Source organism: Kogia breviceps, chromosome X (genome assembly GCF_026419965.1).
Source record: "Kogia breviceps isolate mKogBre1 chromosome X, mKogBre1 haplotype 1, whole genome shotgun sequence".
NCBI classification, from domain to species: Eukaryota; Metazoa; Chordata; class Mammalia; order Artiodactyla; family Physeteridae; genus Kogia; species Kogia breviceps.
The window spans coordinates 31030296-31045861 of NC_081330.1; the positions used below are offsets into that span (position 1 = coordinate 31030296).

Consider the following 15566-nt stretch of genomic DNA (forward strand, 5'->3'; position numbering starts at 1 on the left):
GAGAGTGCGTATCTCATGCTGGAATTGTCCCTTTGAGCCTCTGCTGGAAGAAGGTGGCCATCGTTTCAGGCTCTCATTCCAACTTCACCTCTGGACCGCTGACTCTTGCTTCTTTGTTTTTTTCCTTCTGGGTGAGCTCAGAGGAGGACGTACAGAGACGTGCCTTGCTCTGAAATACCTTGTACATAAAGGATTCCCTGGGGGCAGAAATGCCTCTGTGCCCCAGGTCCTCATCATTGTCACCGATGGGAGGTCCCAAGGGCATGTGGCCCTGCCAGCCAAGCAGCTGAAGCAAAGGGGCATTACCTGTGTTTGCTGTGGGGGTCTGCTTCCCAGGGTAAGAGATTTGGTCACGCAGGGTCAACCCTCTGGGTCAGCCTGGGGACGTCACAGCCATGGGAAGAGAGGGGAGCTGGGAAAACCATCCTGATCCTTCCTGGATCCGTTTTTTCCTCACTTTGCTGTATTGTTGCTGGCACAAGGGGACCGCCAAGTCTTTGGAAGTCTGAGAGTTTGCGTTGCCTTTAATTTAGTCTGAACACTTGATTTCAAGTGTCAGAAACTTGACTCCAATTTATCTGGGCAGAAATGGAAATTCATGGACTCATCCAGTGGCACAGGGTGGGTCAGGGGTCCCTCGGGGTAAACAGGAGTCAGGAGCCAGATGCAGGAATATGCCTTCCTAGAGGAGAGGGGGGCACAGTTCCTCAATGCTCTCAACCCTGAAAATGGAGGTGACCTCAATGGGGCTGTTGTCATTTGTGGGTATCAAGTGAAATGACTCTGGTCTGGGCACTGTGCCTATACATAGAAATCTCTTTATTAATTTTAGTATAGTTGTTCCTTGGTATCTGCAGGGGGTTGGTTCTAGGACCCCTGTGGATACCAAAACCCATGGATGCGTACGTCCCTTAGTTGGCCACCCATATCCATGGATGTGGAACCCACAGATATAGAGGACCAACTGTACATTATTTATTCTCTCAATCAATAAAAATAGGTTGTCTTCCTCGTGCCAGACACTATTCTAGGTTCTCAGGATGCACAGACAACAATACAAAGTCCCTGCCCTGATGGAGCTTCTGTTCTAGGAAAGGAACTAGATTTTTTTTTTTAAAGTGAGTGAATAAATAAGTAACAGTTTCAGGTGGAAATAAAATTCAAAGGAGAAAAATAAAGTAGGGAAGAGGTTACAGAGTGATGGAAATAGAGAGGACAGCTATTTTAGATAGGGGGTCTGGCAAGGCTCCTTTGAAGAGTTGGTTTTTGAGCAGAAGCTTGAGTGAGGAACAAGCCGTCCAAATAACAGGGAAAAGAGCAGGCAAGGCAGGCAGATGGAAAGTGCAAAGGCCCTGAGGCAGTAGCTAGCTCGGTGTGTGATAGAAACAGTGAGACAGCCAGGAGTGGCTGGAGCCCAGCAAGCGAGGGGTGAATTATAAGAAATAATGTAGAAGAGGCGGGCAGGAGTTAGGTCTAGAGCTTTTGTGGGTTATTGTAGAGACTAAAGTTTGTAATGAGTAGTCTGGGAATTCTTTGGGGTGGGGGATTTGAGCAGGAAAATTACATGAATTGGCTTACATTTTTAGAAAATCACACTGACTGCAAGGTAGAGAATAGCCTGGTGGATGAGGCAGAGGGAGAAGCAATAACAGGGGCAGTGGGGCATCTAGTTAGGAGGTCTTTGGAGCAGCTACATGCAAGATGATGATGGTTTGCAGTAGGGAAGCAGCTGTGACCCCGCTGAGGAGTGGCTGGATTTAGGATGTGTTTGGAAGGCAGAACAATGGAGTGACTGGTGTATTGGACGTGGGTGTGTGAGAGAAGAATCAAAGATTTTGGCCTGAGCTCCAGTGTGAATGGTGGTGCTAATTACTGAAAAGAGAAATACTGGGAAAGGAACAAAGGAAATTGAATTCTGTTTCAGACAAGTCAAGTTTGAGATGTGTATTAGCCATCTAAGTAGAGAAGCTGAGTAGAGAGTTGGATATGAGAGTCCGGAGCATAGGAGAAAAGACAGGCATCGAGATTGAAACTGAGGATGGTATTAAAAGCCTAAATAAGATCACCTGGAGCTGAGTGCCGAGTGGACCAGCAAGTGCAGAAAGAGGAAGAAGATAGAAGGGGACTGAGGTTGCAGGTACCGTGGGGCTGCCCTGATTGTGCTGTGTCCTGGTGACAATGATGACAGCTACCACCATTGCCAATAAGTTGGTATTAAACACAAGCTGCCTTATGGCTGGCTCTTTCTGTGTCCTCAGATATAAGGAGTATAAACCCCTTGAGAGAGGAGAGTGGGTGTTACTTCATGGCTCCCTGCGCACCCTCATCCCCGCATAGGGCCAAATAGAGTGCCTCACACGTAGTATTTGCCCAAAGGTTTGTCACTGAGGATAGAATCTCCCATGGGTGGAAATACTAGCCCGTTCTGGGGCTTTCTTCTCCGGCTGCTGGCTAGAGTAGCACTTCTCAGACCATCTGTGGTGAAGGTCCAGTTTTGTTTTTTTTTTTCTAATCCATCATGAACTGATACTTTTTTTAAAAAATACAATAAAAAGGAGTTACTAGAAAGATGAAATAAAAACAAAATAGAAACTCAGATATTTATTTATTTATTATTATTATTAATTTTATGTGGTACGTGGGCCTCTCACTGCTGCGGCCTCTCCCGTTGCGGAGCACAGGCTCCGGACACACAGGCTCAGCGGCCATGGCTCCTGGGCCCAGCTGCTCCGCGGCACGTGGGATTTTCCCGGACCGGGGCACGAACCCGTGTCCCCTGCATCGGCAGGCGGACTCTAAACCACTGCGCCACCAGGGAAGCCCAGATATTTATTATTTGACCCAAGAGACATAAAATGACTGTCAAGTTGCTGTACGATTAGTTTCTAAATGTTTGGTGTCTATACTTACCGGATTCTGAATCGGGGTGAAACAGTTTGGGGCTCTTCACTGGCCCACAGACCATACTTTGAGCATCCCTAGTGCAGGGAAATCGAGAAGCCATTGTTTAGAAGAGGGGGCATGGCTCAGATATGAAGGCCTGAGCTGCAGACACAGGAAGCCTCTGAGAAAGCCTGTTGGACTTCCAGGCCTACCTGACTCCTCCCCACTCCTAGTAAGAGGCCAGCTCACTGTTGGCCAGTGGTTCTCTAAGTGTGTTCCTTGGACCAGCAGTACCAGCATCACCTGGGAGCTTGCTAGAAATGCACACACTCAGGCCCCACTGCATTGAATCCAAAACTCTGGGGCAAGGAGCCTCAATCTGTGGTTTTTCTGGCCCCTCAGTGATTCTGATGCCACCACAGTCTGAGAACCGCTGCACTGTGAGATTAAAGACTGTTGCCTGTTCAAACTGTTTCCCCTTTTTAGTGTATATTGAGCCCCTTCTCTGATGGTTCTCAACTCTGGCTGAGCATCTGAATTACCCAGGGAGCTTTTAAGAAGGTCTGTTTGGGGGTCGGAAAGCTAAGGGTGCGGCCCGGCAGAGCTGCCCACTCGATGCTAATGTGAGTCCGGAACTGAGAAGCCACTCTGTGTGCCAGGTGCTGACCTAGGTGCTGGGCAAAGTTTCTGGTTTCTGTGGCTTCAGAGGAGAATGGGGAGCTTTACATTAGGAGGTTTAGAGATACATGAAGGTTTTGCCGGATTGCCAAGCCGTGGTCTATTTTGATGAAGTTTTGATAGGCAGGATTCTCAATGTGTCACTGACTGTCTTGTCTTCTTAAAAATAGGTTTCTCAACATCGTTTAACCTTTTCTTCATGCCCTATGGTCATCATCCCCCGCATCATTTCTGTTCTGGACACTAACAGTGCCCTCGGGTTGTCGAACTATGCCAGCTCCTGCCTCTACACGGCCTCATGTTGCTGGCCTTTGAGTACTTATTGCCACTACTTATAATTCTTCAGGATTTTTTTTTTCTGTTACTAGCTGTCCCTGTTTGTTCTTCTCTTGCTGTCACCTAGAACCACTTTCCTTTATTTCCTTTCTAGTTAAATTTTTTTTTTTCATTTTTGGCTGCATTGGGTCTTCGTTGCTGCTAGCAAGCTTTTCTCTAGTTGCGGCGAGCAGGGGCTACTCTTCGTTGCGGTGCGCGGGCTTCCCATTGGGTGGCTTCTCTTGTTGCGGAGCACGGGCTCTAGGCGCTCGGGCTTCAGTAGTTGTGGCACTCGGGCTCAGTAGTTGTGGCGCATGGGCTTAGTTGCTCCACGGCATGTGGGATCTTTCCAGACCGGGGCTCAAACCCGTGCCCCTGCATTGGCAGGCGGATTCTTAACCACTGTGCCTCCAAGGAAGCCCTCTGGTTAAATTTTTCTCATTAGCTATGGGTTGCAAAACCAGACGGCTAAATCTGTTAGGACCCTGTCTCAAATAAGAGCGGATGGTTTGAGTGTGAGGCTCTCCTCTGAGGAAGTTCGTGGACTGGAGCATGTGCACGTTATGACCCATGGCTGAGCATCCTCGAGGTCCTTCTGTGCTTCACTTCTAGACCTTACCTGCATCCTAGGTGAATGAGGTTGCAGCTCTGTGGCTCCTACATCAGTGGGTGGCGGGGCTGTCCACAAGGAGCCCAGCGTCTAGGAGACGGGTGGATAGGAGGTGGGTGAGTGCGGGGCGATGAGCCATTGTAACTTCTCGGCTGGGGGCTCGGGGCACAGGTGGGAGGAGCAGCGCACGCTGGCCAGCGAGCCAAGGGAGCAGCACGTGCTGATGGCTGAGCAGGTGGAGGACGCCGCCCACAGCCTCTCCAGCACCCTCAGCGGCTCTGCCACGTGCACCATTGCCTGTCCGGGTGAGTAAGGCCTTTCCGTGTGGAAAGGAGTGGCCTCACCCGTATGGAAGCAGGATGCGGGTGAGGAGGGTTCCCCAAGGCCGGAGGTCAGGACTCGGGAGGTCCCCCTGAGAGGGAGGGAAGAGGAATGGAGCCCAGCAGCCTCGGCCCTGGGGCACTCTACTCTGTTCTACCGCCCTGTGTCAGGCCCTGTGGGGTTTTAGGCTGGGAGTTTCGAACTTGTCGCATGAGGTAGAAAGGCTCAGATCCGGTGGGGTCCCCTCCCCTGCTGTCAGCACAGGGAGGCCTCATCTGGGGGTGAGATCCCTGCATCCCCAGTAATCTTTGTCAGGCTCCATCCAGGAGCTGGAGTGAAGTACGTTGTAAAAAAAAAAAAAAAAAAAAGTATACGTGTGCACAGGATGGACGAGCAGTGTGGGGCAGGGCTTGTGCAGAGGAGATGCTCGGAGACTGGCTGCCCCTCCCCCGTGTACTCTGCCGGGAAAGAGCCAGGGCTGAGGGTGGTGGGCCCACGGGCGGAGGAAGGAGGTGTAACCCTGTCTTCCCTGCCTCGGGTATGCACGGTGGACACAGACTGCAAGGTCCAGCCTCACCCTTGTGAGCGCAAGACGCTAGAGGTGGTCAGGCAGCTTGCCGGCCAGGCCCCGTGCTGGAGGGGATCTCGGGGGACCAAGGCCGTGCTGGCTGCGCTCTGTCCCTTTTCCAGGTTTGTCCACAAGGTGTGGGGTCAGAGCCTGTGGGCAGGGCCTGGGCAGGGATGGCCAAGTGTTCGTGGGCTACAGGAAGAACGGCTCTCCGGGGCCTTGGCTGTGGAGTGTGTGACAGGGATTGGAGGAGATCTGGGAGGGAGGCAGGGACAGAGCTCCGGGGACCCAGGCAGGGGCACAGCTACTCAGTGTCAGAGTCTTTTAGACACACTGCCCAGGAGCCCAGGGCCTGGGTCACAGCCATTCTGAAGGCTGGCAAATCAGCCAAAAGCTGGTCTGACAGGGCAGTGGTCTGGATATGGGATAGTGGTCTGCTAATTTGGTCCCTCTGATTACCAGTTTCCGTATGTATAGGGGCTGAGCAAGGCAAGAGGCTTAAGATGCTTAGATGAAGTCTGGTTGTGGAGGCCGTGAAGAATGCTGGATTCTTCAGGACCGGAGCTCAGGCATTCAAGAGCACCTGCCACCCGGCTCTCAGCCACTGCCCCGCAGACCCCCAGATCATCCCCCTTTATCCGGACCACCTTTAGTATGGCACCTGGTCGGCTGTTCCTGATCTCGCCCTCTAGTCCTTTCTGGAGGACCAGGGTAGTGTTTGAACCAGCCATACCTTGGCCTGGTCTCAGCGATGAGATGAGAGCGCGCGCACAGCAGTGAGATGGAGCAGCTGAGAAGCCGTGAGGGCAGTGTTGGGTCGATGCAGAGTCCAAACGCCATCTCGGCAGGGAAGGGCGGTGCCCCGCATGTGGATCAGAGGAAGTGGGGCCTCGTCCCATGTCAGAGGCCACTAGAGGCTCTCTTCCGAACCTGCACTTTCGAGGGAAAGGAGGTGGTTCTTCATTCCCTGATGAACATGTTTAAGTACTCACTGAGCCAGGCAGGGTCCAGCGAGGAGTCAGGCACAGTCGCGGCCCCAAGAAGCTCGTGGTCCAGAGAGAGCCTCCCAAGTGCTGGGATGGGGCCTGTCCTCCCCACACGTCATGGAGGTGGGGTCGCTTGAGCAGTCTCGAAAGATGTGGGAACCGGGTAGCAGTGGGCAGAGGCATCCAGAGCCGGGAGCCCTGGGAGAGGCTGGTGGGTAGAGTACACTTCATGGCTATGTGCTCAGACTCTGGGGGCATCACTGGTGAGCTGGGAACCTCCCACTGTCTGTTTCCACATTCAGCAAGGGGGTGATAACAGGACCCTGCCCCCAGAGGATTGCCAGGAACACGCAGCGAGGTAATTCGTAGAATGCACTGGCATTGCAGGCTCCTAGAATAATGCATATAGTAGGCTTTTCATCACTCCCCTCATTCAAGAAATACTCACCGAGGCTCTCCTAAGTTCCCAGCACTACCCCAGGTCCTGGGGAATCAGCATGAGTGTCTTGGAAACAAATCTGCTCTCATGAGCAAGAGGCAGCAGTGAACAAAGTGAACACCTAAATGAACTATTAGGTGGAGGTAAGTGCAACAGGGGAAAGGATGCGGGGTGGGACAGGGTGGGGTAAGTAGACGGTAGGGTTGCAGTTTTAATTAGAGTGGGCAGGGACCAGACCTGAGGGAGGTGGGGGACTAGCTGAGTACAGGCCCAGGCGAAGCCCTATGGATAGTGTCTGCTCAACAACGCCGGCTTCTGTAGGCCTAGGTAGGGAGGGCAGGGCCTGTGGAGCTTTCTGGGCTAGGACGTGTGGTTTTATGAGGTCACGAGGAGTAGACATGGAGGGGGAGAAGCGTTCTCTTTAATGAGCTGGCAGCTTGGCACAGTTTTGATTTCAGCAACCCCTTGAGTTCGTAGTTGACTTGGCTTTTATCCTAAGTGGATGTTTTGCCTCAGGAAAGCCCCCACCCTAGAGGTGAGCCCAATTAGCCTGCCCCCCGGGCGAGCAGCCCCGGGTGGGATCTCACCGGGAGAAGTGCTCTTTGGCAAGTGTGAGAGAACTTTGTCGCGAAAGCCCCAGGAGAATCTCCTTAGATGAGGCCATCTATGGAGCTGCTGCCAGCCAAGGGGAGGGCTTTCTGCCCGAGGGACGAGGACCCACTCCTCTGTGGTCGGCCCATCGCCCCACAGACTCAGGAGACCCAGTGGGCGAGGCCCAGAGGGAAGGATGCATGGGCTTTGGAGTGTGAGGTGGAGTTCGGATCCCAGCTCTGCTGTGTTCTGGTAACCGTGTGACTTTGGGCAACTTAATTCAGCCCTGAACCCATTTCCCCATCTGGCAGAGGAGACTGCTGTCTCTTCAAGTAGCCGAGGACTTGAAGTAACGATGGGGATGGCTGGGGCATGGAAGCCAGCACAGGAATGGTGGCCCTTGTGTTGTCTCAGAGGTCATTGAGACCAGCCAGTGGTTTGCAAATCCTCCTGAGCTACAGAGCCTCGTATGGACACTTGTTATGTAGACCAGAAAAAGCACATTTGGGGTGGGGGCGTGGATCTGGGGCACTGGGGGAGCCCTGGACAGTCCCCTTCCCTCTCCACTGAGGCTCTGAGGAACACAGTTGAAAACTACAGAGTTGCTATATAGAAGAGGGAATGGAAGACCAGAGAAGGAAAGTAACCTTGCCTGGGGTTACGTAACCAGAATCCAGTCGCCTAATCCCAGTATTTGCCACCCGCCACTCATTGTGCTGGCCCCAGAAAGTAACTCGTAATAGAAAGCTGTTGCCCTAGTTCAGAGTATTGAACACAGATATCTCTATATTCTGACATGATAGCCAGCTTCCATTATCTTTTTTTTTAAATTGTCTGAGTAGTTTGAAACATTTCCTACTCTATGTGCAGACAAAAGTTGGGTAGAATCAGGAAAAAAAAAAAACAAACCAAGTCTTTCTTGACTTGCTTCTACATTGGCATCTTGTGTCAGCTTTTAGTATTTTAAATACCCTCTCCTTAAAACTTTGATCTCTACCATTTGTTTCCTTGGGTTGTAGCTGGAAGAGAGCGTTCTTAACTCACCCTGCCGCTTGCTACAGGACCACCCGTCCAGGTACAGTCTGCCTCTTGGATTCTCCTCTTCTTTCTGGCCCTGGGACTAGGCTGGCTCCTAAAGGGGCATTTATACTCCTGGGGCAGCAAGTGGGGTTGGACTGAGCTCCAGGGCACAGGGACAGGCATTTCAGAGGCAGAGGAACATGCTCATGCCATACTCAACACCTCCCTTGGTCAGTGGTATATTTTCACTGAGAAAGGGAGTGAAGGCTTTGGAATTACTTCCTTAACCAGGGCCCCTTGCATTGACAAGAGGCAGAGCAGGGCGTGCACTGAGCCCCAGTTGTGCAGACAGAAAGCCTCACATCTGGCACCAAACTCAGGGCAAGATACCTGAGCCTCACTTTCCTCCTCTGTAAAATGGGGGTAATGTTTGCCCCACGTCTGGACTCCCCATTTCCCTGCTCTGGATGATAGGGTGTACCATACAAGGGAACCTAGGGAAGATTCAGTAGGTGATGTCCACCAAAGTGCTTCATCAGCTACAAAGGCCCAAGCAAACAGGAGGACTTTTCAATACCATTAAGATCATGCAGCCTGGCTTCCCAACGGGCCCTCACTCTCCTCACCCCGGGGTCTAGTGCATCTCACTGACCCAGGAGCACAGAAATCACACTGAAGTGTCTTGGCATCAGTGCTTGTGTAGATATGCTACTCCTGATGAGGTCGGGAGTCCGTCCCTCAAAAGCAGAGCCAGAGGCTTTGTGTGCAGGCGGGATGGTGCTTCCTGCCTGGGGTTAGGTGATCCTTCGGGCATCTTATTTTGAAGTTCCAACTTGGCTGGTCTCTGACACATGCGAGGAACTGAAAGTGGGGTTGTTTCTGCTCAGAAGTTAAAGCTCAGGGACTTATGGTTTTGGAACCAGAGTGACCTGTGTTTGAGTCCCAGCTCTGCCACTTTCCCAGTAGCTGACCTTCAGCACGTGACTTCTGTTCGTCAGGTTTCAGCTTCCTCATCTGTGACATGGTGGTTCGCAGTACCTGCTTCATCCAGTTGTATCAGTGAAGTGAGATCATACACGGTGTAGCGCTTAGCACAATACCTGGCCCATAATACCTGCTCAGTTAAAGGCCACTGTTGGTGCTGTTAATGAGCCCTCAGTTTGCATGAAACTCCAACTGACAGAACTGCTGGCCTAGGAGCCCAGAGTTACCCTCGGGAATTCCTACCTTCCAGAAGTGTATACTTTAATTACAATCATGTGACCACCAAGTAGTAGATTAACATTTTTAAGGTATTGGGGGTTTGGACTCCTACATATAAATTTGGAGGTGGTGGCGGGGAGAAATTCAGTCCATAACACGTGTTCCCAGTATCAGAGCCAGGAGCCAGATCCCATTGGCATATCCCCAAGTGAGCCTGTAATTCACACGGGGCCTTACTGAGCCCACCATTGAGTGTCCGTTACCACCTACACCCTAACCCCGCCTTACGTACCTCATTTACTTTCCTTTTCCTCTTCGCTACAGGTGTTGAGACTAATTTCCTAGTGCATCTGGGGAAAGGAAGGGGCTGGGCCCTGGTGGGGCAGGGTAGCCAAACACCTTCACATCTCTGGGCTGATGTGCCAGGCTGTTAACAGGCATCTCTCTGATGGGCCCCTGTGACTCGCAGCCCTGCCAGAATGGAGGCACGTGTGTTCCAGAAGGACTGCACAGGTACCACTGCCTCTGCCCGCCAGCCTTTGGAGGGGAGGCTGACTGCGGTACGTGTGCACAGGACTTCCCAGACTCTGACTGTTGGGGAGCAGTGAGCCGGGGCTCCTGCCTCTCACCTGCCACCCTTCTAGCTACTAGGTAGGAACTGGCCCTGGAGTTAGGGGCCACCTGCTTTTCATGTACACCACTGATTTGATGTCTCAAATGATACATGGAGGGTTCCGTGAAGAAGTAACTCAGGTGGTGGAGCTCTGGGTGTAGGACATGGCTCCTGGCTTCTTAGCTTTAGAATGGCTGCTGCTTGATCTGTGAGCATCGCGGGGCCCAGCTGCAGGCTGGAGCTGGCCGAACTGCGTCCTGGTTCTGGGCTGAGTCTCTTCTCCCCTCTTCCAAGAAGAGGAGGAGTGAGAAGCTTCAACCCTTTTTGGTTTTAAAATGGTGGAATGAAGATTATAACTGGCTTGACCCCCTACGGTTATGGGAGTTTGAAATAAGATTCTTAGCACGATGCTTGACACATAGGACGGGACTTGTTGAATAGTCACTTTTTAAAAACTGTAGTGCTGGGTCAATTGGAGATTTATATGGGAAAAAAATATATATGTTGACTCCCTACCTCACAAGCTACACAAAAAATCAAGTCCAGATGGAGCACAGATTTAAATGTAAAAGGCAAAGTTGTGAACCTTCTGGAAGAAAACATAGGAGCATATATATCTTCATGATCTTGGGGTAGACAAAGATTTCTCCAACAGGACACAAGAAACAGTAACCATAATGGGAAAAAGCTATAGATTCCATTTTTCTTTTGAAAGAGTGGTGAGATGGAGGCACTTGGTGGGAGCCAGGGAGCTCTGTGTCCGGCCGTGTCTAACCCTGTGACCTGCACTGGTCACTAGGCCCTGAAGCCTCTGTGCCAGTGTCCCATCTCCCTCCTGGGAGGGAGGTGGCTCTGGACCCACGTGGCGTCAGGGGGTCCCGGGTGGGACAGTGGTCTGCGTGCTCCACAGCATGACGGCCGCTGTGAACCTGGCAGCCCCGAAGCTGAGCCTGGAGTGTAGAGCCGACGTCGTCTTCCCGCTGGCCTGCTCGGCGGCTGCCACCCCGGAGGGCTTCCTGTAGGCCAAGGCCTCCGTGAAGTGGTTCGTGCCGGCGGTGCTGAGTGAGGGCTCCCGGACCCGCATGGGCGTGGCCCGCTACGGGGCAGAGCTGGCCGTGGCCGTGCCCGTGCCAGTGGGCGAGTACCGGGACGTGCGGACCTGGTCAGGAGCCTCGACGACCTGCCCTTCGGTGGCGGCGCCACCCTGACAGGCCAGGCCCTGCGGCAGGCGGCGGAGCGCGGCTTCGGGAGCGCCGCCGGAACGGGCCTGGACCGGCCTCGCAGGGCCGTGGTCCTGTTGACTGAGGCGCGCTCTCAGGACCAGGTGGCCGGCCCGGCGCGTTTCGCCAGGGCCTGGGAGCTGCTCCTGCTGGTCGTGGGCAGCGAGGCCGTGCGGGCGGAGCTGGAGGAGGTCACGGACAGCCCGGAGCGTGTCATGATCTACGCCGGCCTGCAGGACCTGTGTGGCCAAATCCCTAAGCTGCGGGGAAAGCTGTGCAGCCAGCAGCGCCCAGGTAAGGACTAGTCCTGCACCGGCGCCAGCTGTGGGCCAGCCTCGCCTGACCCGGGGGCCGGCTGGCCAGTGGCAGGCCCTTCCTCCCTTTGGTAGCGACTTAACCAGGGCCTGTACTGGGGACCGCAAGCACAGCCCGACTCTTCTGTATGCTAGCCTTGTGATAAGTAACTTCTCAGTTTACTGGTCAGTAAAATTGGACTAATAGTAGTACCTCTAGGGGGGCTTTTGTGAGGATTAAGTAAGGCAAGCAACATACACACTAGTACACAATAAGCTCGGAGTGTATGCTCAGAATTGTAGGTATTGCTATTTATTATTATTATTTATTAAGAAGGAGTTCTGAATCTTCAGTCTTTAGCTGAAATGTCGCTCCTCAGAGGAGCCCTGACCCCGTCCTTACCCACCCATGTCGCCCCTGCTGGTCCCTCTCATAGCACCCTGCTCCTTTCCTCCATGGCTGCTCACATAGTTTGTAATAATTTGTTGGTTTCATGTTTGTCAGCCGATCAAGGACAGGCATTGGCAGTTTTGTCCACGTGGTATAATTAGTGCCTTGTATACAGTGCACGGCACGTGGAGGGCACTCCGTAATGGCATAGATGAGGCCCCGGAGCTCAGTAGCTTACGCACAGTAGACGTTTATTCCTCTCACATAACAGTTCAGAGGTGAGCAGCCAGGGCCAGCAGGGAGGCTTGGCTATCGTGTGGTTCCACCTCGAACTCCAGGGTCACTGTTTCTCAGACAGCAGGAAGAGGGCAGAGGGGAAGTGGAAGGCAAGCAGCTTCCTTTTGAGGACATAACTTGGAAATTGCACAATTACTTGCAGTCACAACCCATTATATAGAACTTGTCATGTGGCCACACCCGGCTGCCAGGGAGGCTAGGAATGTGGTCTAGCTGAGCATTCACGTGTCCTGCTACCATTCTAGGAGAGGGTGGAGGATGGATACTGCAGTGGACAGACTGCAGACCGGCTGACCTGGGCTCTGCTCACCCCAGAGCAGTCCTCACTTTGCTGCCCCCTGAGGTCCACTCTGCTTGTTCTGCAGGCTGCCAGGCCCAGTTGCTGGACCTGGTCTTCATGTTGGATGCCTCGGCCTCTGTGGGGCCCGAGGACTTCGCCCAGATGCAGAGCTTCGTGAGAAGCTGTGCCCTCCGGTTTCACGTGAACCCTGACGTGACACAGATTGGCCTGGTGGTGTATGGCAGCCAGGTCCAGACAGCCTTTGGGCTGGACCCCCGGTGCTGCAGCGCTGCGGGCCAGGAGCCAGGACCCCTACCTGGGTGGGGTGGGCTCGGCAGGCACGGCCTTACTGCACATCTATGACAAGGTGATGATGGTCCGGAGGGGCGCCTGGCCTGGTGTCCCCAAGGCTGTGGTGGTGGTCACGGGTGGGAGGGGACAGAGGACGTGGCCGTCCCTGCCCAGAAGCTGAGGGACAACAGCGTCTCTGTCTTGGTGATGGGCATGGGGCCCGTCCTGAGGGAGGCACTGCGGATGCTCACAGGTCCCCGGGACTCCCTGATCCACGTGGCAGCCTACACAGACCTGAGGCACCACCAGGACACGCTCATTGAGTGGATAGGCAGAGGTGAGTGGGGGGCGATCCACACCCTCGGGGCCACCTCCAAGGGAGAACCTCAGCCCGAGCCTTCATGTACATCATTACAGGGACAGCAACTCCTCCCAGCTGCCGGGCGCTTTCCACATGCTGCGCTTTATGCTAAGTGCCACACTCACATGAATGTCACTCACCTGACATTAAAGGTGCAAATAATTTAGCACAGGCACCTCTTCCCAACTTGAGAATGTATGCACCCCACTTAAAAAGAAGACATCATTAGGATACCCATAGGACCCCGGGTTGGCACTGACCTTGGTAGGAGCAGACACAGCCAGGACAGCCTGACTCCAAGCCTTCCTTTTGCCAATGACATCCTTACCACTTTTTAAAAAGTTATGTGGCCATAATAACAATAAGCACTGCTGTGTGCACGGCCCGTCCGAGAGAGGGAGTCTCTGTACACATGTAGGAAAGCTGGGTGGAAGTCGGGTCTTTGACCGGCCATGCATTATGGGGTGCAACTAACCTGTGGCTCAAAGGCCCATGGAGCCACTAAGATGTGTAAGACTCTGGTGGCCTCACCTCTGTACTGGGCTTCCTTAGAGCGGGGTGTTTGGGGCCAGCCCAGGCGGGGTCTGCTGGCATGTGCTCCCTTGCAGAAGCCAAGCGGCCAGTTAACCTCTGCACATCCAGCCTGTGCATAAGCGAGGGCACCTGCGTCCTGCACAACGGGAGCTACCGCTGCAAGTGCCGGGAGGGCCTGCACTGTGAGAGCCGTGAGTGGGGCGCCTGCGTGCACTTGGGAGCTGGGGTGCTGTTCTGAGTCCTCCTGAGCCCCAGGGCTACAGCCAAAGGAGGCTCTAGGGCATCAGTGGAAGGAATCAGTCATTTGTTCGTTTATGCAGGAAACATTCAGTGGGTGCCTCCTACATCCCAGGTGCCATTCTAGGTGCAGGGAACAGAGCAGGAAGCGGGACAGAGAATCTCTGCCCTCGTGGAGCTTCCATTCTAGTGGGGGAGACAGCAAATAAGTACAGCACGTAGTGTATTAGATGGTGCTGAGCACACTCTGATGAAAATTGATGACTGGAAGGGAGGAGCAAGTGGACGCAGAGTAACTGGAAGGCAGGCAGAGGATGTGGGCACAGGTACAGGTGGGTGGGTAGATGTGGCAGTGGAAGTCGGTGGGAGTTCTGGGCGTTTGCTCAGCTGAGAGAGAGGGATGGGGAGACATGGAGGTTGAGGAGAGAAGAGAGCTAGTAACTGTCTAGGAGAGAAGGGGACCAGAGTAAGGACGTAGAGAATGATTCTTGGGCAGCACTCTGGCCCACCTGTGGCTGCTGCTGTTCGTGAATTTAAAGTTAGAACAGCAGCGGCAGCCAGAGGATGACTCCCATTGGAGCCCTGGGTTTTCAGGCACTGGTAGAGGTGGGCGTCCTGATACCAGGCGTGATGTGAGGGGCACCTCTTCCTTGGCTTACGGAGTAAGAGCAAGGCATGATGGGGCCCGAGAGGCCGCTGGTTGGTTGAGAAGAGGACTCAGACACTCCTCGTGTCCTCAAAGTTCACTTCTTTCCCAGGCGCCTTGAGAGGAGCCCCCAAGGCACGTGGCCCCAGCTGAGAGCCTGCAGGAGGGCAGCAGCTGCCCCCCTCCCAGCTGCTCCCAAGGGGGCCTGGGTCCCCTGGGCTGAAAGGGGGCCTGCCCGCAGCGGAGCATCCTGTCTCGTGGGGTCCTTTGCGTGCCTGCCTTCAGCCCTGTCGAGAACCCTCCTGCCCAGTCTCCTGACCCAGGGCAGACAGTGCTGCCTAGGGACACAGTAGCAGCTGATTTCCCCCCTAACGACGATGTTGAAAATTCTTCAGGTGTAAGTACTTACTTTGCTGACCTAGTTGAGCGCTGCTGAGCTGGTGTCATCTGCCACCTTTCCCCTGAGGAGGAACAGAGGAACCTGGAGACTTTTGATGGCCTGTTTGAAGCTCACTTTTCCCACAACAGATGCTAAGTAGAACGTTGTTGGGACAGTCATGCCCAACAGAAGGCAGTGATGAGAGAGGAGAGTGTTGCTCGGACCCCTAACGTGATGGCATTTCAAGATAGACAAAGGGTGGACCTTTAAACACATCCTTCTCCTAAGATGTCCCAGATGGATTCAATCTTAGTTTGAAAAGGGGCTTGAGTGGTATTTGTGACTTGTTTTGGTGACTGGATCCGCGTGTGGGAGTTGGAAAGGCCCCACACTGCAAGGTGACTGATTAA

General features: G+C 53.6%; 1 protein-coding gene across 1 annotated transcript in view; it reads left to right on the forward strand.

The window, feature by feature from the left end:
• Positions 1–14132, forward strand: part of LOC131748043 (von Willebrand factor A domain-containing protein 2-like) — a 37413-nt gene extending 23281 nt beyond the window's left edge. The window contains 12 exon segments of the mRNA XM_059050146.2: positions 142–307; positions 309–337; positions 4658–4791; positions 5365–5497; positions 8411–8466; positions 10052–10174; positions 11164–11379; positions 11382–11741; positions 12794–12986; positions 12988–13145; positions 13148–13336; positions 13969–14132. Of these exon segments, the coding sequence (XP_058906129.1) occupies positions 142–307; positions 309–337; positions 4658–4791; positions 5365–5497; positions 8411–8466; positions 10052–10174; positions 11164–11379; positions 11382–11741; positions 12794–12986; positions 12988–13145; positions 13148–13336; positions 13969–14132 (1921 nt within the window).
• Positions 14133–15566: the final 1434 nt, after the last annotated feature.